At 44.2% G+C, this 24,600-nt stretch overlaps 1 protein-coding gene across 4 annotated transcripts in view; it reads left to right on the top strand.

The window, feature by feature from the left end:
• LOC126281458 (proline-rich protein 36) overlaps window positions 1–24,289 on the top strand; it is a 795,503-nt gene extending 771,214 nt beyond the window's left edge. For all 4 annotated transcript variants that reach the window (XM_049980446.1, XM_049980443.1, XM_049980444.1 and 1 more), the window contains 4 exons: window positions 6,135–6,454; window positions 11,111–11,372; window positions 13,168–13,533; window positions 17,078–24,289. In XM_049980446.1, the coding sequence (XP_049836403.1) occupies window positions 6,135–6,454; window positions 11,111–11,372; window positions 13,168–13,533; window positions 17,078–17,320 (1,191 nt within the window). In that variant the 3' untranslated portion in view covers window positions 17,321–24,289. The remainder of the gene's footprint in view (window positions 1–6,134; window positions 6,455–11,110; window positions 11,373–13,167; window positions 13,534–17,077) is intronic.
• Window positions 24,290–24,600: the final 311 nt, after the last annotated feature.

Below are 24,600 nucleotides of genomic sequence, written 5' to 3'. Positions count from 1 at the left end.
TCCAATATCAGCAAAACATATATCTGAAATAATTTGTTTCTCCTTATTCTTCACGTATTCCTTTATAACATCTGTTACCCCCGCAGTTCCCACTTTCTTTTTAAAAGGCTGCCTAAAGCTCTGTTTTGCTATGCTGTTATCATTTGTTCTACACAAATGACCCAAAACTATTAGCCTGCTTTTTCTTACTCTATGTTGTTACGTATTTCGTCATCGGTTTTCTTATTCGAACTTGAAACTGATCTCATAATTCATATCACCAATAGCCCCACTTATTCACAATAATAATTTATTGCTAATAATGTGTTCGTGTATGTAGATTCTGGTTTCATTAGGGTGTTTATTTAAGTTTCCTTCGGACGGAAATTCCCGTTGTTTTTGTTTGTAGGTCTCCTACAGAGATTATCACAAATATTTTGGTGTAGTACGCAATGCAAATGTATCACGTGGCAGTAAATTTCATAAAATGTATACATTTACTGCCCGGCTGGGATACTGAGCTGAGCGTTCAGTGTGCGACTGCCACAGAGAGGACTCATGTTCGACATTATGAAGTGCCGAAGAATTTACGGGGAACTGGTTCAAAATGGTTCAAATGGCTCTGAGCACTACGGGACTTAACAGTTGTGGTCATCAGTCCCCTAGAACTTAGAACTACTTAAACCTAACTAACCTAAGGACATCACACACATCCATGCCCGAGGCAGGATTCGAACCTGCGACCGTAGCAGTCACGCGGTTCCGGACTGAGTGCCTAGAACCGCGAGACCACCGCGGCCGGCGGGGAACTGGTATCAGCATGTAACGCGACCAAGATTGAGGAACTACTGGTAGGGTACTCAAGATCCCACCTACCGAGACTGTAGGTAACGCCGCTGGTGTCCAATTCGACGAGATTCAACTGGGAAGGAGCTTTAGGGTTTAACGCCCCGTCGACGCCGTAATCGTTGCAGACGGATCACAAACAAAATGGTGGAGAATGAAGAAAACAATTGGCTCTGTCCTTCCAAAGGTACACTAAGTGATCAAAAGTATCCGGACACCCCCCAAGAACATACGTTTTTCATATTAGGTGCATTGTGCTGCCACCTACTACCAGGTATTCCCTATCAAAGACCTCAGTGATCATTAGAAATCGTGAGAGAGCAGAATGGGGTGCTCCGCGAAAATCACGGACTTCGAAAGTGGTTCTGTGATTGGGTGTCACTTATGTCTTACGTCTGTACGTGAGATTTATACACTCATAAACTTCCCTAGGTACACTGTTTCCGATGTGGTAGTGAAGTAGAAACATGAAGGGATACGTACAGCACAACATACGTACAGGCCGACCTCGTCTGTTGATTAACAGAGACTGCCAACTGTTGAAGACGGTCGTAATGTGTAATAGACAGAATCGATCCGGACCATCAAACAGGAATTCCAAATTGCATCAGAATCCACTGCAAGTACTATGATAGTTAGGCAGGAGGTGAGAAAATTTGAATTTCATGGTCGAGCGGCTGCTCATATGCCACACATGGCGCCGGTAGACGCCAAATGACGCCTCACTTTGTGTAAGGAGCGTAAACATTGTACGACTGAACAGTGGAAAAACGTTGTGTGGAGTGATGAATCACGGTACACAATGCGGCAATCCGATGTCATGCCAGGTGAACGTCATCTGCCGGCGTGTGCAGTGCCAACAGCAAAATTCAGAGGCTGTGGTGTTGTTGTGTGATCGTGTTTTACGTGGAGAGGGCTTGCACCCCTTGTTGTTTTGCGAGGCACTATCACAGCAGAGGCCTACATTGATGTTTTAAGCACTTTCTTGCTTCCCACTGTCGAAGAACAATTCGGGGACGGCGATTGCATCTGTCAACACGATCGAGCACCTGTTCATAATGCACGGCCTGTGGCGTATTGGTTACACGGCAGTAACATCCCTGTAACGGACTGGCCTGCACAGAGTCTTGATGTGAATCCTATAGAACACCATTGGGATGTAATGGAAAGCCGACTTTGTGCCAGGCCTCACCGACCGACATCGAAACCGCTCCTCAGTGCCACACTCCTGCGAGAGTGGTTCAAATGGCTCTGAGCACTATGGGACTCAACTGCTGTGGTCATTAGTCCCCTAGAACTTAGAACTACTTAAACCTAACTAACCTAAGGACATCACACACATCCATGCCCGAGGCAAGATTCGAACCTGCGATCGTAGCAGTCGCACGGTTCCGGACTGCGCGCCTAGAACCGCGAGACCACCGCCGCCGGCTGCGAGAGTGGAAGCTGTCATCAAGGGTAACCGTGGGTCAACACCATACTGAATTCCAGCATTACCGGTGGAGGGCGCCACGAACTTGTAAGTCATTTTCAGCCATGTTTCCTGATACTTTTGATCATATAGTGTACCATCCTGACTTTTGGCTTAAGTGACTTATGGGAATCACGGAAAGCTTAAATCTGGAGTGTTGGAGAGGGATTCGAACCACCGAACCTCCAAATGCGAGTCCAATGTTTTACTGCTGCGTCACCTCACTTTTTGGACGGGTTAGAAAGAGATGGGAGGAAGGAAAGGAGATACTGCTAAACCATGTACTTATTTTCCAATGCGACTGAACGATGATTTCATGTCGACGTATTACGCCAACAAGACAAAGTGAAGATTTGGTGGTGGTGGCACATTGGTCGTTTCTACGCCAGAGAAACACGGAGGGGTGGTAGTTATAGTACACACTCCAGTATTATTGCAAGTGCAGCACTGTCACACACTACACAGTGACCTGCGTAGTCTAACAATCACTGACTGAACTTTTTTTTTTCTACAGTAGCCCAACACCAAAAATTCAGCAGGTATGAATTGCACGTTTCGCCTGCAAAAACCACTAGCCTTAATTCTGATATTTCATTTTCCGTAAAAATCTAATCTGGAGTAAGAGGTAGAGTCTATGGCGCAGGCCTGCGATCAGAGTATCGGGATGGCTGGAGATATGAATGCAGCCATTCTATATGTGCGCGGAATTACGAGGGAACGGGCGATGGGTGCCCTGCTGCGGTCTTCTCACTGGCAGTAAAGCTAATTTCGTAATTCAAAGCAAGTGAAATGAGTGCAAAACAACTTATAGAACACTGTTTTTTATTGAATATTGCCTGTTCCAAACTGAATTGTAGATCATAGGCAGATATATGCTGGGCAAAGTAAAAACGAGACCCGGAAAACCATATTGACATAAGTGTTACACTATAAATAATTACGACAGGGGAACTGCAAATAACATTAAAATATCATGACCTCTTTCATCCTGAGTGTTGGAAAGGGCAGCTGCTCAGTAATGCTTGGAATGTAACATAAAACCGTACAGAGGATGAGATGGGGGAAGATGAAGTAAGATATGCACAAGTCGGGAGTATTGATAAAGTATTAATAAGATCGTTCCGTCATAAAATTTTGACTATCTAACGTTTCCCATTGCATCCACTGTACTTTTAAGTTTTTTATGTTACATTCTTGCCACTGCTGATGCAATACACTTTCTAGCATTAGGTATTAAAGTTTCTCGCCGTTTTAACGTTCTTTGTAGTACGAGTGACAGTTTTTTTTCTAGAGCTATTTTCACCATTTCACATAGACCTGAGTAATGCTTTGTACTGAAAATTAATAAAGTGTAAAAGTTATACAGCACAGGGCATAATGGGAAAGCAAATGCTCTACACTGTTTTCTGTGTGCTTTATTAATGTTCACTTCAATTCATATTTAAGAAGCACTGTAGAACATGATTTCACGAAATTAACGAATAGCAATTTTAGTCAAACACCACAAATTTCCTTAAAAAGTGCTCTACGTAACTGTGGTCCCCGTGAAGAAAGAACAATTATTTACCGATATCGCTGTAGTGTTACCCTAAAGTAATTTTTGTTTTGATCCTTTGCGAACTTAGATTTGAAGATGATTCGCTGATCATATCTAAACCGGCCATCACTAGCTCCAAGTAGTGATCCATTCAGTGTTTTGCATCCTTTAATAAACTTAATAACGTTGCCAACAATCCGACACGACAACACACGAGGTTTCTTCAGTCACCACTTTTTGTGTCTGCCTCCGTAAGAACGCGCAATGCTTTGAACTGCAGGATAGTTGTACTATTATTATCCCACTCCTTTCTTATTAGTGACAGTAAAATCGGCAAAAATTTTGTTGTGGAGTTTCGCTGATTCACAACAGTCTTACGACATAAAAATAGTCCAATCAGTGGTAGTTATACAAAAACTGAACTTCTACTTATCTTTCTGACGACTACATCAGTCCACTGGCTGAAATCATGTATTCGTTACTGTCCAATAGGGAGGTGTGGGTTTGCTTCATGAAATGACTTAAAGCTAGTGGTTTCCTGTTGCATGTTTATTAGGACGTTTTGTTGAATAGTAACATTATTATGGCAGGGTTTATATCACACTTATATAGTTTCATTCTCATTGCTTTTTCATTCAGATTCGTACACACGCCATGACTTCACAGAACCGTCACATCACCACTACTACTCGCCTCGCGTGCCGCCATCAACCTTCAAAAACAATCTCAGGCCGAAGATACAATTTTCACTGTGTAGGCGGAAACAAACTGTTATCTCTGATTTTACGGTTTTATCAAGAAAATGTATATTCATAATATCATTCGTTGCATTCGATTATTTTCACTTTACAAGTTATATTACTTTATACACTTTTATTTAAATTGCTCGTAATGAAAACGGAAGTAAGACAAGTGGCTGTGTCATTCTGAATTGCGATACAAATTTGCTTCAGATATGAATGTAGTATCTTATTTATCCGCCGACAATGGGCAAGCGATATTCAAGTAAAATGTTCCCCCTGTACGGGAATATACATATTTGGATATACGAGTACAGTATGTAGACAGATGCTTGGCGACATACGGAAGTTTCGATCTGGCCGTGAGCCGTGCTCGGATAGCCAAATGGTAAGACGACGGTGGGAAATCCGGCTTCGAGTCTCGGTGCGTCACAAATTTTCATTGTCGTCATGGCATTATGCAGCTGCTGGTTGTCCGTATTCGTAATTGCGAATACATTTAAGGTGTTTTAAAACGGCTGTAGTTGCGGCAATTCCTGTTGCTTCTTTCCATCGTAATTTAGAATAACATAGGCATTGCTTTATCGTCTCGAAGTAGGCCTAGTGAAAGAATTTAAATATCTGGGGAAATGGTTAAGGTGGACTACAATAGGGCGCAAGGCAATAGAATTCAGGAATAGCTAACTAGAATTGCCCATCCAATTGACAAAAGAGATATGGAAGAAGAAATCTGTTTCATGGGGGTCCAAAATTAAGCATTGTATTGCTGCAGAAAGTCTAACCATGAATCGCAAAAGCTGGATGGAACAATTAGAACTAACAGAAATAATTCTTTTTTTATAAACCATCGGAACAAAATTTCAGGATGATAAGATCGTATACAGGAAGGAAATTCTCTACAAAAAATGCAAAAAACTCTCAGATACTATGAGTCAAAGGAGACAACATTTTTACGTACATCCCAAAGTAGACTCTAACAGACACTCTAAAATAATTTTTTATTTCTACCATAAACGCATAATGAAACCTAATACCTTTACAAAAGCTGAAAAGGACCTAAGAGAATTAAAAATTACAGTTAAGTTATTATTCCATAGAACAGCTCAGGTGAGTACTTAGAGACGAAAAAATAAAGTGCGAAACCCACAATTTCAGAATAGAAGAGAAGGAGGCCAGAGAGAATGAAGAAATACTTGGGATAAAAGAAGGAACAATACGCAAAGAAATGACTGACTCATTGTAACCCAAAGAGGCTGAAACGAAAGAAGAAGAAAATACCCGGATCACTCACTTTCTGGGGTGGACGTACATTTCAATAAAAGCATACCGAATGATCTCATAAACATGAAATAAGGTAAACAAACGGAGGTTACGGGTAAATACAGTAAAAGACCAAGCTGCCCTGCAAAATCCCGTACCGCATAAATATGACCCAAGTGGTATCGGGCGAGTGGCCGTAATCGATCGGCTCACCCTGGAAGAAGGATATCAGCCTAGGTAGGATCGTTACAAGAGCGGAAGTTCTGGCGCAGCAGTGAGGTCTGATTGTCTCGTTGCACAGGTGGGCACGGTGCGCAACACGCGCTTCATCACGGTGACGTCGACTTTCGAGCGCCTGCTGGAGCCCAGCAAGACGGAGGCGCCCGGCTCTGCGCCTGGAGGCGTGCCGACGGCGGCGCCCGCCCCCGCGCCGGAGAACATCCTCTCGCTGGAGGGCAGCCTGCCGCTGGAGGCGGGCATGGCCACGCTGCCCGTGCTGACGCTGTCGCCAGGCACCGAGACGCCACCGCTGCACACCACCACCGAGACCTTCAGCACGACCACGCTGCTGCTCAAGACGCACGTCCTGCCCATCGTCGCCCCTGCCGGCAACACCACCAGGTAAGCACACCTCGCGGCACCTCTTGTCGCTTGTGTGCAGCCATACTTCATGTCGTCTCAGTCCAGTCATCCGTCTATCATTCTCTACACGTTTGTCACGGCAACGCCTACGAAGTTTTGTTCTAGATTACTGTTCCATTCTTCTTTGCCATCAAATCTATTGCTTCGCGGAAATCGATACATGTAATGTACATGTACAAGAAAAAGGTATCATTGCAATTTCAGAAAAAAATGCATGATTTATTGAACAGAATGAGCTCCACATATTGAGCGTTGGTCCACCTCTGGCCCTTATGCAAGCAGTCATTCTGCTCGGCATTGATAGAGCTGTTACATGTCCTCCTGAGGAAAACGTGCCAAAGTCTGTCCAACTAGCGAGTCAAATCGTCAGAATCACGCTCCATAACGTTCTAAATTCGGGAGAGATGCAGTGAGCCACGTGGTCAAGATGGCGTTTAGTAAGCATGAGGACAGGCTGTACACATTCTCTCCGTTGCGGCCGGGAATTATCTAGCTGAAATGTAAGCCCAGAATGCCTTTCCATGAAAGGCAGCATAAAGCGACCAGAATATCGTTGACGTACAGCTGTGCTGCGAGGATACTGCGGGTGACAACCATAGGGCACCTTAGACCATGAGTCTTTGATTGTCGGGCCATTTGGCGAGCGACTGTCCGGATGGCATCCCACAGCTGTCTGTTGAGTAATCGGGGCTCATTTCCAAGCGGTACTCATCAATGAAGACAATTCTACTCCAGTGAGATCCCAGACCGAAGATGTGCCTGGAGACGCCTCAGAAAGTTGTGCTATACCTGCCTGACTGTCGTCTGCCATACGGCCTGACCAACAAGAGTGATTTCATAACAGGTGCCGTTTGGCTGTCATCCCCGCCACTCTTACAGTACAGTGGTATGCTATCATTGCTCTAAACTTTTTCCTCTGCCCATTTAGGCGAAGAAACACCTGACAAGTGAAGAAGTCCTCACAGTCCAGAAGATTGGAGAAATTACTGGTGTAACTGGAAAACGGTGCTAGTGATTGCCCCCAGTTATCCATTTCACTCAACTAGACGCTAGTCCCTGGAAACTCCTTCTCAATCACGTATTCTTGCTCCCTCTACGTGAGCAGCGTCATAGTCTGTGTGACATGTTGATCATTGCGATAGCAGCTGCAGTTCACAGCTACTTTACTCAACTGAATCAGTCCTACTTCGCAAAGCGGTGGACATTTCTCCACGGCGTACGGTAGCCCTGAGAACGTATGAGGAATGAAACATGAGAAAAAGCCACGGCTGAGAGAAGAGCCTGTGGGAGCAAGCGGAGGCGGCGCTGTGGCTTCAGAGGCTTCCCTGTCTCCATAGTGCGGCCTCATTCCCAAGATTAATCGTCTGTTTCTTGAGAAACCTTAATGGTGCCCGCGCATGGTCCTTTCCCACATGAAATGGCCATCTTAGGAGACATGACGACGTCGGCGCGCGCACGTGCGCTCTCACATACATACACATACACACACACACACACACACACACACACACACACACACACACAAACACACACACACACACAACACGAGATAGTTTCATTGTGGTAGCCAACTGTTGTAGAAGGACAGAGTACCGTAATATTTTTCGGGCACCAGTGAGAAGCATGTAAGACTGTAGCCTACGTTTACTCGCGACGACAGTGTGACGTTAAGTGCTGCCCCTTGACAACGTATGCGGCTCGTACATGTATGTGATGTAGAACTCCACTTAAGTTGCCTTATTGGGGTAGTTCATGCTGGACACGAAAGTATCATTTTGCGAAAAAGCCGCAAGGGAATTCTAGAATTCCAGAAGTGACTCACTTCGAGTCACCGAGCCATGTCCCGACAATTCCCAGGCAAATAATCGTGGAGTTTACACGGTCTAGAAGGGAGGACATTAGAACATAATTCAAATAATAGTTCAGAACAACGTGGAAAATTATTACTTTATCAGAAACTGTTGCTTATAGTGCAAAACGTAGTTCCGGTCCCAGTGATCAAGTTCATCTTTTTCCGAAGTGTTCAGTGATAGATTATTTAAATTTTATTAATTTCCAGAACACAATAAACTGATACTTTTCTATAACTACGTCTACCATTCGCTTGTAAAGGCCGCTAATTTACTGTAAAACAGTATTCATGTGGAAACAGCGGGAGAGAGAATGTGAGTGAAAAATCAGTCCTCACATTTGTACAGCTTCTCCTTTGTAAGTCACAATACGAGTTAATCAACTCAACCAGCCGCAGACAACCTACCTAAAGCTAGATACGGCTTCATATTTCTGTATCCCTTCTGATTCACAGGAAGAGTCTATCTCAACCCATAGACCCCGTTATGAAGTAAATTTTTCTTTTTCAGATGTAGGGTACATTATACTTTCACTTCACTAACAGATGTATGTGGTCAGGGAGGAAAACACAAAATTCCAGGCCATAGTATTCCCCCACGTTTTGATAGCTTCTGCAACTGAGTAGTCAGTGCGGCTGACTCCCATGCGGAGGACCTGGGTTCGATTCGTGGTACTGTCAGGGTTTTTTTTTCCTTGCTGGGACGGCGGGAACAGCGTGCACTCAGCCTCTTGATGCCAACTGAGGGGCTACTTGACTCTGTGGTAGCGGCTCCAGGTCAAGAAGACTGACGATAGCCGAAAGACCAGTGTGCTGAACCTACGATCCTCCACACCGCATCCAATGAAACTGCAAGAGGAGGATGAGGAGACAGCAGGTCGGTTCCGACGAGGCTGCCAGGTCCTGTGGACGTGATGCACAGGCTCGTTCAAAACTTCTGAAACATGTACTTTTCCCTGCAACATTTTTATGGTTCTATTGTTCTAAGTGTAAACAGAATATAACGACAGCAAAGTGGTTTGCGGGAAAACACATTTCTCAAACAGAATATTTCTTCCAGCCACCTATCCTGGAAGTAGGAGGAAACTTACAAGCACTTGATTTCTTTCCATCATTCATTTTTTTCACCCATGGTCCACGTCTTCTATGGTTTAATGCGGTCAGTACTTTCCTTACCTAGCTATACGTCTCAAGTCGTTATAGTTCTTCAATAAGAAAAATTCTTGTGAACTTCTGCAGACTTACATTCTCCCCAACCCTTCTGAAATAGCTTTCCTCGTGATACTCCGTTTGAGTTTCATCAAGTTCGCAGAGCACATCGTAATAAGTATCCCTTCCCATCCGGCTGACTCAGTTGTCACAGCGATACAAAACAATATCTCATGCATCATTTTCCTTTAGCGTTTGTCCCGTCTGGTGGCAGGATTCACTGAGTTGTTCGATCGTACGCCATGCCTGGATGAAGAGTTACAGCCGTCAGGTCGTCGTTCAGAGTGTCGGCCCATCACTGTCTTTTTCGTCCCTTGGTCTCTTTCTCGTGGGTTACAGTGCATAGGCTGCCTTTGGTACAGTAGTCAAGCACACGTCCAATCTAACGCAGAGTGCTTTCTCGCATTTTCTTCTGGATCGGTGCTACCCCAAAATGTTTACCGGTAGTATCGCTCGAAATGTTACCCTGTCAAGTGATACCACCTGTCCATCTAAGCATCTTCGTCTTCATAACTTCGGTCGTTGTTCTACCTCCTTTGTAACTGGACGTAGACAGTGACGAAGTGAGTAACACTTCGGTAGATTTTTGATTTTAGATGGTGGGTATAGGGTTCTTTATACTTTCACTATACTAACAAATGTATATGGTCAGAGAGGAAAATACAAAATTTCAGGCCACAGTTTTCCGCCACGCTTTGATAACTTCAGCAATTGAATAGTCAGTGCGGCTGACTACCATGCGGAGGAAAAAAAATGGCTCTGAGCACTATGGGACTTAACATCTGTGGTCATCAGTCTCCTAGAACGTAGAACTTCTTAAACCTAACTAACCTAAGGACATCACACAACACCCAGCCATTACGAGGCAGAGAAAATCCCTCACCCCGCCGGGAATCGAACCCGGGAACCCGGGCGTGGGAAGCGAGAACGCTACCGCACGACCACGAGATGCGGACATGAGGAGGACCTGGGTTCGACTGCTACCTACAGGCCTTAAAATCATTTCATCCATTCACTTTCAGAAACTTTTTCGCAGTAAAGAGGGTGCTAGAATTCTTTTTTCTCCTCGGTGAAGGCGTTTTTTGTCTGAGAAATTCGGCTTCCAACCCTTCATTTACTCTGCGTTTTTCAGATGACCTTACATCCTGGGTAAGTTATTGAACCATTTTCTTGAAACAGTTTCTTGCCAATACGCACTGGAGTATTGATTTGTTCTTCTTTATCGCGGTCTGATATTTTCATTTACATGTGTTGTTTTCTTGTCATATTCCTTCCTCGTGACGTCATCCACTGTGGTTAACACGCCCGGTAGGTGTCTGGTATATCACTCTGTACCAATTAGTTTTCTATAAAAGTTTACACCTTTCAGAGCGTCCTGTAGGTATAAAGAGGAATTGATAGATGACGTTGCACTGCACTGCCATACGACACTTCCAAATGCACTCGTTTCCCTCGTCCTACTGTAATGTTAAGGCAAGCCGAGATAGAGATAAGTAGTGGATAGCAACATTAATGGTGCGAGTAGAGCCCTGAATGAGAGAGAGCTGCTGGGTGAACGTACGCACTTGGCCTGCCAGCAGGTACACGCTGGTGCAGTCGTACCAGGTGACGCGCCACGTGACTGCGACTCGCACGCTGCCGCCGACGCACCTCTTCCAGTTCGAGGCGAGCCGCGCGCTCACCGACCTGAGCTCGCACCTGGAGGAGGCGGGCTCCGAGCTGCACCTCGAGCTGGACTTGTCCGACAGCCACCAGCAGGAGGGACAGCCGGGCCGCGAGGACCACGCGCGGCCCAAGAAGGCGCCCGCGCCTGCGCTGCTGCTCGACGCCGCCAACAACGTGAGCACGCCACTCTCACCTTAACTGCTACCGCGACCCATAAACACCAAACAAACAACACTGTGTCACACTGTAAGCTAATGTTGGAAGTCTTCTAAGAATTCTTTAATGTTCAGTCGGCTGTCCAGCTTCTGTTATGCAAACGTCATGAATAAAGAAAAATTTCAGGTGAAATGGACGTTCCAAAACTGTAGTAAAACTACAAGCAATACATACAGCCTGGTTTAACAGCCAGAGTCACATATACAGGGCGAGTCAGTTGCGCCTACCGCTGGGTTTTATGCAACCCGCAACGCCTTCAAATACCTCGCCCAAGATTTTCATACTCTTTCACTCGCTACACCCAAACAAATAGTTCTACAGAAAGAATGAACGCAGCCTTTTTGTAGGGAATTTAACATAGTTAAATTTTGTCCTGGAGTACTCTTTCACCAGAGGTTGTAGTTTTCGAATTATTAAGAAAATTGTTCAAAAGTTACCTTCAAATACGTTTCTTTTGTATAACTTGAAAAACCGTGGCCTCCATCGAAAACGTAGGATTAAAGGTTTCGCAAAGCGAGCGGGAGAATGTGAAAATCGCGTGCCCGGTATATGAAGGCGTTGCGTATTACATAAAACCGATAAGTAGGTGTCTCAGTCACCGCATATGGGTCAAAAAACAAGAAAATATCAGCAATATAAGATTTATTAATTTTGGTTAACCATGCAGTGACGCCTGGAGTGATAGTTAAAGCAACCATCATCAGATCAAAAAATAGCAGAAACTCTTGAACAACCATTGTCATAAATAATTATTAACCTGTTAATGCCGTTGATCTAGTCCCGAGCAAATGGCCTTGATGACTAGCATTATCTTTCTAAAAAGATACTCTGAAATTTGACAAGATTGTTTTTGTTGTGTACATAGTTCCGCGTAGTCAGCGCGTACACAAATTTTCCACTAGAGGGCGTCCCACTAAGCACAACAGCACAGGCGCAGAGCTCGTCCGTCTCCGCACTACGAGATGGCGCTGCCATAGAGACGGACCAAATTCTGCTTCCGCCGATCCGCCTATTAATATGTAAAGCAGCCAATGAGATTGCTGCTTACATAGAACCTTTTCTCCTCGCGGATCACATTCGCGCAGAGATACATGAACGCGCGAGGTATTATAACAAGTGTACAGACCTGCGATTAGTCAGTCTGCAGTCGTCTGTACAGGTCTGTACGAGTTCTACATTTGTCTGTACCAGTCTATAGTCAAGTTTCAGTCTGCGCCTAATAAGATTACCATATTCCTCTACATAGCCGTGAAGATAAATGTACAGACACTTTTGTCAAGTTTCAGAGATATATGTGAGAATAAGATCAATGTACCAATACCAAAGGAACTTCAGATTGTCAATTGTAAATATCATCCAGAACCAAGTTAAGTAGTTTTTATGCTTGTTACTATTTTAATAAATGTGTGTGAAAATTAATCAAGTCCTGTTTAAAGTTAGTCACCGTCAATCTGCTACTCTAATCGTGCAAGTGGCATTTCTATCGTCTGACCTAATGGCAGAAGATAAACACGCCTACTTCGTTAGAGCGACAAGTCAAATAATCTGATGGTGTGTGTACTGAAGGTCTTACAGTACGCACACCACAGTTTTTCAGAAATATTTGTTCATTACAAGTGAAGTTTATTCTTCAGCAAAAAGTAAAACGTTTCCAGCTGTTCTATGACGTCCACGTATCTGTCTTCCTCCGACTAACGCAAAACAGCAACGCTGTGGGCACGAGAGTTTCCAATGGGGCCTTCCGTGTTAACAGCAACAGCTGCAGCCGCTGCCGACGCCGCCCCCGCAGCCGCAGCTGACCCCGGAGCAGCTGCAGCAGCTGGCTCTGCTGCGATACCTCAACCCCGGTGCGGCGGCGGCGCTGCCGCAGGTGGTGACCACGTCGCGGCCCGTCCTGCGCATCGAAACGATCTTCGACTCGCACGTGGTGCCCGTGTACGACGGCCAGAGCACCGTCTTCAGCACGATCCGCCGGCCCGTGGCCACCGTCAGCAAGACCGAGTTCGAGTACGGCACCGCCACGGTGGCGCCCCAAGCGCCGGCGCCGCAGCCGCCGCTCAACCCGCTCAACCCTCTGGCGCCTTTCAACCCGCTTAACCCGCTGCAGCCACAACAACAGGTACAGACGCTTGCAGTGTCTACAGTTCTGTACTCAACATGCTGCCATACTGCATTTGGAGGAGGGAGTTTGAGGTATCACTATCATTCCCCCTTCCCTATTCTACACTACTGGCCATTAAAATTGCTACACCAAGAAGAAATGCAGATGATAAACGGGTATTCATTGGACAAATACATTATATTAAAACGTGCATGTATTACATTTTCGAGCAATTTGGGTGCATAGATCCTGAGAAAGCAGTACCCAGAACAATCACCTCTGTCCCTATTAACGGCCTTGATACGCCTAGGCATTGAGTCCATAAGAGCTTGGATGGCGTGTACAGGTACAACCGCCCATGCACCTTCAACACGATCCCACACTTCATCAAGAGTAGTGACTAGCATATTGTGACGAGGCAGTTGTTCGAACACCATTGACCAGACGTTTTCAGCTGGTGACAGATCTGGAGAATGTGCTGGCCAGGACAGCAGTCGAACTTTTTCTGTATCCAGAAACGCCCGTATAGGACCTGCAACATGCGGTCGTTCATTATCCTGCTGAAATGTAGGGTTTCACAGGGATCGAATGAAGGGTAAAGCCACGGGTCGTAACACATCTGAAATGTAACGTCCACTGTTCAAAGTGCCGAGACGTGTAACCAATGGCACCCCATACCATCACGCTGGGTGATACGCCATTGTGGCGATGACGAATACACGCTTCCAATGTGCGTTCACCGCGATGTCGCCAAACACGGATGCCACCATCATGATGCTGTAAATAGAACCTGGATTCATCCAAAAAAATGAAGTTTTGCCATTCGTGCATCCAGGTGCGTCGTTGAGTACACCATCACAGGCGCTCCTGTCTGTGATGCAGCGTCAAGGGTAACCGCAGCCTTGATCTCCGAGCTGATAGTCCATGCTGTTGCAAACGTCGTTGAACTGTTCGTACAGATGGTTGTTGTCTTGTAAACGTCCCCACCTGTTGACTCAGGGATCGATACGTGGCTGCACGATCCGTTACAGCCATGCGGATAAGATGGCTGTCATCTCGACTGCTAGTGATAAGAGGCCGTTGGGATCCAGCGTTACCCTCGTGAACCCACTGATTCCATATTCTGCTAACAGTCATTGGATCTCGACTAACGCGTGCAGCAAAGTCGCTATACGATAAATCGCAATCGCGTTAGGCTACAATCCGACCTTAATCAAAGTCGGAAACGTGATGGTACGAATTTCTCCTCCTTACACGAGGCATCACAACAACGTTTCACCAGGCAACGCCGGTCAACTGCTGCTTGTGTTTGAGAAATCGGTTGGAAACTTTCCTCGTGTCAGCACGTTCTAGGTGTCACCACCAGCGCGAACCTTGTGTGAATGCTCTGAAAAGCTAATCATTTGCATATCATAGCATCTTCTTCCTGTCGGTTAAATTTCACGTCCGTAGTACGACATCTTCGTGGTGTAGCAATTTTAATGGCCAGTAGTGTATTAGCTCACTCATTAAATCCACCTTGCCTGGCTCTAAGTCTTGGATGGAGTCAATGGTCTACTAACCACATCCTGGCACGTGATAATTTGGACGTGTATGGTAAAATCTTTGAAAGGGTAAAAGACCTCAGATATTTTGAGGCAGTACCGAAAATAAGAGATACCAGAAAATAATGGAAAAAATTGAAGCTCAAAACAAACTGCACTCTGAAACTTCTCAAGTCCAGGCTAATGGAGACCTACGAAGCCGAGTATCAACATAACTGTAATACAACCTGTGGCCCGAGGCGGAGCAGAGACGTGGTCTCTGACCCAATAGATTCAAAACAAGACTCCTGAAAATTAAGAATACTGACAGATTTTTTTACCAGTTAAACATGAGCTCTTAAAGGACATTGAGCCAGTGATTAAAGAGTGGGCGACTTGAGTGGGACTGGCACTTAATATGTCGAGAAAGCCATATTATCAAACACATGGTTGAAGAAGATAACACAGGTAAGACCAAGAGAAAGACCACGGCTGAAACAGAGAGAATAGTGCCCTTTGAGAGAACAATAGCTAAAAAGTGGAAGTGGAGGAAAAGTAAATATCCTTACGATGCTATAACATGATCTAGTAATATTATTACGCATTTATCTGGACCCAAACATGTTGCTCCTATTACAAAGAGAGAAACAGACGTTATGAAGATATACTTGGATGAAAATATAATATGCATTACTACACATTTACTAATATTTATGACAATGAAGTCCGTAGCCACTTTTCTAGCGAGCTCTCACTGGCCTATAGTACCTGTGTGAACCTCGGAGACGTTCTAGAAAAAAAGTTATCGAAGTTGTGGCATAAAGCAAATGACAACCGACTTGAATCATGTTACTTATGCATGAAAGAATATCGAGTCAGGTTGCTCTTGAGATGTCTGATGTTTGATAGTATCATTGATAGACTGTTCGTGGAGATTGATAGGTTAGCTACTGTTAGAAAGATATTGGAGCTATTTACGAATAATTGCCAAAAATATTTATCACGTAGTCTACACCTTACTAAGGTACACATGTATTAAATGTATTTCATTTAGATTTAAATAAAGCACTCCTAAAATAATTCATACACACCATTCAAAGGGTACAAATACACTGCTTATGTTGTCGATGACTTCTGTCATCCCGGCGAGTAACCGTGTTAGAAATTATCGCACGAATAACAAATGGTTATAAATCCTTGTAAAAAATAAACTTTTAAGTTCTGGACAATTTTTCTGGATAAACAAAGGAACAGATTTTCTGCTAATAAAGCTTGTTCGTTTATATTAAAACTTGGTACAAAATTTCACCCTCAAACAATGAAATGATTGATTTCGAAAAGTTTTCGTTACAAAAGTCTGGAAAACCTCGTACCCTTACATAAGTGTAGTGGCTTATTTTCGCGTAAAATTTGATTTGTATACAACAGAACATAATGATGACATCTGGATTGCACCCACCAGGGTAGCCGAGAGCGCTGACGCGCTGCTTCCTGGACTCGGGTAGGCGCGTCGGCCGCGGATCGAATCCGCCCGGCGGATTAACGACGAGAGCCGGTGTGCCGGCCCGCCTGTATGTGGTTTTTAGGTGGTTTTCCACATCCCGCTAGGTGAATACTGGGCTGGTCCCCACGTTCCGCCTCAGTTACAAGCGTCGCAGACATCTGAACCCCGCTCGCACTATTTCATGATTTACACTAGATGCAGACAGTTGGGGTACACTGATTCCATCCCTGGGACTAGGGGGTGGCAGCAGGAACGGCATCCGGCCACCCCTAAAACTAACATTGCCAAATCCGTTGTAACCACGCCGACCTTGAGATCGCTGCGGGACTATGGCGTAAGCGAAAGAAAGAAAGATGTCATCTGGATTACAGCAGCGTGTAAATGACAAATAGCAAAAGATGCCTTTCACACACTGAAATTTGTCTCCTACTGTATCCTTCTAACCCATGCCCATACGAGTGTATTTGTATCTTTTTGTGTTCTGTTATTATCGATTCAACTTGCTCATAACAAAGCACACCATTTTCTTCGGCAGTTCGCAGTCACCTCGACGCCAGTTGTCACGCAAACGGTGGTCACCGAGACGGAGAGCAAGATCCTGAAACTGACGTTCGGCGCAAAGACGGCGTACACGACCCTGACGTCGACGCGCGTCGTGCCGACGCTGCTGACGACGTACGTGACGACGTCCGTTCCCGTGCAGGCAACGGCGCCGCCGGCCGCCGCTTTCCCGGGATTCTTCCCGTCGCCGTACGCGCAGTTCCCGTTCGTCGGCTGAGCGCGTCGCCCGAGCGGGGGCGAAATCGGCGCCCGATGCCTGAAGCGGCTCTTCGAGTCGCCGCTACACTCGTCGCATCGCAGGACACATCACGCAGACGGCCACCGCGACACACAGCGCTTGCTCAAAAGACGTGCCGTCACATCGCTGCATCCCTCTCACTGTGTCGCGGTCGACTGATGTGTCTGCGAAGACGGACATTCAACAGTGTACGCTTTCTGTCAACCCGAAATACGTCCGCAGTTACCTGTTCAACCTCACTCTACCGTGCTCAGCCAGTGCTCTCGCTCCGCACAACCATACGTTCGAACGATAAACGTTATCGCTGCGTACCAAACCAAATGTGAGTTAGGTTGTGAAGCAATGAATCTTCACCATCGAATCATAAGTACTTTCTTCACTTGAGTGTCATCGGTGGACACAGATGCTCTTCAGTTTCTGTGCTCCGAAACTTACACGGTGAACGTGTTTATGAGTGTATATACAAGTGATATGAACTTCCTTCTTGTGGATCTTAGGTAACATTTAAGATCACGCTACAAGTCACGTGGTTTTATAACCTCCAGTCTTAGTGACAATTTGGGGTGAAGTCCGTAAATTGTCAAAGTAGTTGTAAATCCACAAATACTTTATAAATCTACAGTATTGTGCTGATAACGCTATGAACCAACTAATTTAGGCTGGAAACGCCTGTGTGGGATTAAAAGTGGTATTATACTTGGTAGTCGTAGTCATAAACCGCAACAACAGTGAACTTAGTAGCAAAGAGGCAGTTATTTGCCACAGTTGCTGCAGACGAATGTTATCGTCAGCTGTGGGAAATATGACAGTGCCTACGTGAAAAGTTTGTGCTCTAAATATTGTCACTTTGTCGTACCACATGACGTTGTGAGTAAAGGACATCAAAATCGGTCTTAAACCATTACCACCTCTGTGCTGTCGTTAGTGATGGATCTGAAATTCCCAAATAATCTGTCTCCCACAGCTGTAGTGCACCATGTGTCTCGTTCATGCTTTCTAAGACAGATATATTGAAAAGTATGGTCACAATTATAGAAATATTGAGTGCTAGCACGTAATATGTACTCCCATGCTGAGTAGGTTCATTGGGAAATGTCAATAATAGAGGTCCAGTGTAGAAAAAGGCTAATCAATTTGTTACAGAAGGCTGATATTTACAAATTGAAGTAAGGTTACACCTGTGGCCTTGATACTACGAATATTTTGGGAAAAGGCTAAAATATTGTATTGTGGGGCTGCAATCGTTTGAGTCTGCACTCTACCATTGATTGGTTTCAGTGGGAAATACCAGAGTGCCAGATGCCAGCAACTTGGTATGTAAGTACTTCCGTTGCTTTCATGTAACGGAGAGGCCTACAAGGTGAACGTGCTGCGGGATAATGCCAGGTTAACGGGCCGGTCGACAGTTCACGTCAGAACTCCGCCGCTCGCGAGGGTGGGGCAGCGCGCGGCGAATAGGCACGTCCTCACCTTGAACGGGCGGAACAAGTGAAAGACTGCTAGTTATGTCGCGAATTTTCATCAGAAGAAAGTGGGACAATGGCTCATTTTCCTGGAGGTCATTGCGATGCAGTGTCCTTACTTGTGCTCGGTATCCGTTATCGGTCGCGAGACTCCTTCCACTTTCACGCGTCGAAAAATTTTGGTGACCCCCGCCTATTGTTTGGTTGACCGCGCGGCCGGATGGAAGCGATACCATCTGCAGACAGGTCGCGGGACAATCGGGGCGTGTGGACTGCGGCCGGCGGGAACCACTGGAGCAAGAAATGGCACGCCGACCCGAGGCACGGCCCGGCCGGACCGCATAACGGATTTCCTTAATCCGTGTTAGCGCTTTTTCGTGTTTGGGGGGGAGTGGAGACACAATGCGAGCGCCGGAGAGCCGGTCGTCAGGCGGGGTGCTAAAGAGGCTGCCTCTCGGCGCCCGCAAAAAAGAGAGCGGCCACAATGGTGCGACCCCAGACCTCAGGCGTGCTAACTACCGGCCATTGTCGCGCTGCGGCCACTTCGTGCGCTGCGGGCAGCCGCAGAAGGGGCGAACATGCGCCTTCCGCACCACCGCACAGTGGCACTGCGCGCCATTCCGCCAGATGGCTCTGCTGCTCCTAACGTTCCAAGACTCCATACACCTGGTGACGTTTTTGTTCTTCTACTGTCAAGCGTTAGAACCTATATCCCGGTATGGCTTTATTACTGCTCCCCTTAGAGTGTCCTGTTTCCACCTCTTCTTATTCTTCGTCTACTTTGTTTTATTATTACCACAACACTAGATTAATTAATACAAAGCTCAATTTAAATAATTTGGCTCAATTTCTGTTACTTTCACCATGCCTCTCTATTTTGAGCGTTCATCTTGGATACGCTGCGGTGCTCTATGGTATTTCCAAAACGTCGAGATCTGCTCCATTTCCATCTGGCAGATGGTTTCCATTCAAAAAATCGAGACCGCTGGTCAAGCGTTCTCAACAAATAAGTTTCACGATTTTAGTTCAACTCCATCTACCATTCGTCCTGATTCTAGTTCTTATTCCGTCATTAATATTTTTCTTCACATTCTCGTGTTCCTTCGTAGATAATCAGTTTCCACAGCTATTCACAACCCATAGTTTTGATCCACACTATACGACGGACTCAACCATTAGCCTAACAACTCTTTTTATGTTGTTGTTGTAAATATTCTCTTTCCAGCAAAAAAGAGCTCACACACCTTATTATTTTTCTGGTTTGATATATTCTCTATTTTTACTTCTATATTACCCAATCCTCTTTTGTCAATGTATGCTCCTAGATATTTAATTTTTTCTAGTCGTCTCACAACTTCCCGTCATTGATGTGCACTTTAAATCTATTGTCACTAATGACTACCAGATACTTGGTCTTTGTTAGAGCGATGTGTAGTTCCCATTTGCCATATTCATTATATGAACAGCGTATCACATTTAAAAGATTGTATTCAACGCGAGCTAGACTACTGAGGACACCCTGTACATGATCAACATTGATTCCCTTCCTCCTTAGCTATTCTCTTGCTTCAGGAGAGTCATTTCTACATATAAATTGAACAAGACTGGTGACATACAGTGACGCTGTCTCAAACCTTTTTCTCATTAATAAGTTTCTATAACCTGCTGTGTTTTCAGAACTTGATCATCTAAAAATGTAAAGGCCTAAGTAAAAATTATTCCTGTACTAAAATTTTAACCAACACCTCGTCAAGATGAAGACGAAAAAGAGTAGACGAAAAGCTACATAATTGCCTTATTTTATAGTTTTATTTATTTATGTAAATCGTCTTTTTGTGTAGCTATATGTATACAGATCTCTAAGTATTGCTTCAACTTTGTTACAAAAACTTTCCGTGGCGGCTGGGCTGCTAAAGATGTGGATGGATATGCGTTTTGAACAATAATCTTCCTGTATTACTTCCAGAATCTAACAAAAACTACATTACAGGAAATTTTAGAATATCTTTGCTGGATCCTGTATGAACTAATTTAATAAGTCCAGATTTTACCAGGGTATAAATGGTTGAACTTGTATCAATCTTCAAGTCGTGCTCTGGAGCATTACTTAATTTAGCTGCCCTCCATACACTATAGGCCCCTGTATCTGACAGTAGTGAAGCTGAATCTCCTCTTCTGTTCGCTGCTCTGTGAAAAAGCGTATCAGGTGCTCTTAACATACCATACTCTGCTTTGTTACGGGATCATCACAAGTACTGCCATCTAATAGACCCGACCAACCCAATCTGAGGGATATCATCTGTGAACTTGAGAAATGTAATTTCGCACTGAACCACTTTTTTCCCAATTGTTCAAGTGTCATTTCCCTTTGAATGCTGCACCTCTTTCGGAATACCGACGGTCGCTGGAAAGCGAGCAGCGCCTCGGTGAGGTGTAGACCAGCCGTCTCCCCCGTCTAATGAGCCAGACGTGACGCAAACAGCCGTCTGGGGCGCGGACAGCCGACCCGAATTAATGGTGCCTTCGCCGACAGGCTGTAAATCGAGTCTCGGCATCCAAATTGTCTGGCGCAGGTGAGACCCCGCCAGTGCGAAATGGCGCATTCCCCTCCTCCGGCGAAGGGTGGGAGCTGATTTCCTTAGCAAGCGAACAGGGTGTCTGCTTAACTGTTACTGTTCTTGCATCGATTTTTCCGTTGTTTCTCTTTCTTAGACGTTTGTTAAGGAACTTTTATCACAGGATTTCTGGCCACATACTTCCAGGTTTCCCGAAATGTCTGAGATTATTGTAATATCTATTTCATAATGCATCAGTTTAGAACACAGAAAGAATATATATGAGTCATTTGGAGCGCTAATTCATTGTCCACTCATTTTCGTGATAATAATTGCAGAAGAATTGATTCATCCCTCACGTCTTTTCACAATTTTCTGTTAGAAGTTTCTGTCTTGTGCTAATATTTTCAGTCCTACAGACCTATTAAACCTAGTATTATTTCTTTCCAGCACCTACTCATTGTGTCAATTAGTAATTTCCTATCCTTACCTAATTTCTAACATAAATCCGTCACATTACATTTCTAATGCTACCATTTTCTTCTTGTCGCGTCTTCCAGTGGCTCACGTTTGAGCTATGCGGAGAAATGTAGATGTAAAAGCCCACATATAAAACATGTACACTGTTGTGTCAAACGAAACTTTCTTCAGCTTTGCCTGTCTGAGTTTAAAGTCTCTCTCTCTTCGACCTCGCTGCTTGAATAGACAAGAGAAACTTCTCTCTCTCATTTTATTATTTTACTTTTTAACTGCTTAGCCCTCAGTTGTAATATCATTATCTGCCAGTGTCCTTCTGACTACTCTTCACCGCACTGATATATTTTAAACAATTGACTCATATTCTACACTCAGTTTCTTATTAGAATGTTCCGCTATGTGAACTGTATTAGTATATTAATTTTCATATTTAGAAGAATACTTATTTATTTATCTCGGCACAAAGTCGAGTTCCCTATCATGATCAGTACTGTGGTAACTACATAATGAATGTAAGTAGACAAAACCATTTTATCTGGGTATTTACACTACCACGTACAGTAGCAAAGAACGGTTGAGTATCCAGTCACTTATTTTAGCAAGGGAACTTTATCTTCTAAAGGTCTGGAAAAATAGGTTTGAATTCAATTACTATCATCATCGTCATCTTCTGCACATATTAGACTTTGCTTACCCACAGAAATTAGTCAACGTCCCTCCGTCTGGCTTCATATCGCCTTTTATTGCTTTGTCCTGTTGATTTTTATTTGTATAGTATTTGTTGTAGTCCTCCATCTTGCCAATGTGATCTTTCCATTTACTTCTGTATTCTGAACCTTTTTTCATTGCAAGGCATTAATCGTAATACTACTTTTATTTCTGTATTTCCCTTTCGATATTGGCATGACTATTCTTCTATACAATGTGAAATCTCATTTACAAAATCCAAATGATAAGTGAATGTTTTTGTCTTGTTTCTAGATTTCGTTTCTCTGCATAGCAGCTGGGTATAGCAGCATTTTGTAAAACCTTAGAAGTTTCTCTTTGCTTACTTTCTTTTTAACCTTTATTTAATAATTTTCAAGAAAAATTTCTCTGCCTTCCGTCGTAAATTAATTTCATTCCATGTGATACATTGGTCCTTAGTATTTAGACTTTTGTTACTTGTTTGTTGCCGCTCCATTTATTACAATTTTGGACCCGATCTTGTTTCTCACGAAAGCCATTACTATTATTTTCTTGTCAGATTCCTGCGAGTTGCCTGATACACAGCTTCGTTTGTAGTTCTATGCTGGTATTTATAAATTACTTTCACTGTTAAGATTCTAGATTAAGTAAATTAAATATGTTAGCACGGGATGTCTTATTGGAGCTCAATGTTATTTCGTCATTTTTCTACTGCTGTCCCTCAAATTTACTTCAGTAGGTTAATCAGAAAAGGACTGTTAGAAAGATGATATTGAATGGAAAGAAGAAACTTTGCTTATCCTACTGACAACGATATTCGTTGTAGGAAACAAAACATTAAGGCTGAAGATACTAATGTAAGTTACGTCCCTACCGCTCAAGGAATCTCTTCCTAGCCGTATTTAAGTAGGCAGAGCGATAACTCCGCCCCTGTCCTGCAAATTGCATGAACAAGTAACGGGAAGAGGGGGAGGAACTCTTTGCAGCAGTCTTTCGATTTGTCTCCGCTAGAGCGCCACAGTAGCTGCATGGTTCCGAGCGGTGTCTGCCGCTGCCCCACCACACGTGGGGGCTGCCGCTTATCCTTCCTGCGGAGCCAATTTCGGGGCGGGGTGTGGCCTGGCGGAGTGTTGGGAGGTGGGGGTGCTACAGATGAAATAGCTCGGCGTTAAAGCCGTAACGCGGCCCCAGGGATCGCTCCACGCTACGGCGGCACAGAGGCCTCAGGGCCGCTCAAAGGCAGAGCGTCAAGTCTCACGCCTTGCCTTGTTCACTCTCCTATTCCATTTATTCACCTGCGTCAACAGATGGATAAAAAAGAAAGGTGCCGTTACTTTCATCGGCCCCTGTACTCGTAACCAAATCAAATCGTAGCTTAGGGTATTTCATGATATTCTCTGTTACCAGTATTCTGCCAATGAGACTCTCGTACCATCACCATATTTATTTCTAAACCATCATGTACATAGTATTACTGTGTAACGTATAATGTGGACCACCCTCACTAGTATAATAAACGTAATAAATTAAAAAAAAAAGAAACGACTTGTATGTGATCGAACGTTAAAAGAAATCATTAGCTCATATTTCGAATCATTCGTGTGAAGTCTCTTGTGTTGAGAAAACGTATATAAATGCACAACACTGCGAATTACGTATGGAATGCTGTGTTGCAACCTGAACCATAGTTGTGGAATGTTCATCTCATTATTCAACTGTAAATAATGTATTTTTGTAATATACGTAATAAATCAGTATTAGCAATATGATTTTGTTGTTAATTTTTAAATTCCTGTCCCACTCCACAAATGAATTCATTAAATGTGAGTAGTTCAACAAACAAAATACGTAGCTTATGTATTCCATCTCTGAATAATATACAGTTATGTCAGATATGATATTAATTTCAATATACTGTCAGGCTTACATTCTCTGCTATATTTTTAGTACTGCGGAAAGAGACTTAACTCTTCTCTTGTAGTATGGAAAGTATGTTTTTAAAATAAATCCTGTACTTTTAGTCTAAGAATGAATTATAAAACTGCATGTCGTTATTGGATGAATATGAGGAAGTCAA

This window comes from Schistocerca gregaria, chromosome 7 (genome assembly GCF_023897955.1).
Source record: "Schistocerca gregaria isolate iqSchGreg1 chromosome 7, iqSchGreg1.2, whole genome shotgun sequence".
In the NCBI taxonomy this organism is placed as follows: domain Eukaryota; kingdom Metazoa; phylum Arthropoda; class Insecta; order Orthoptera; family Acrididae; genus Schistocerca; species Schistocerca gregaria.
The sequence above is the reverse complement of the archived record's forward strand: the minus strand, read 5'-3'. Positions and strand labels throughout refer to the sequence as shown.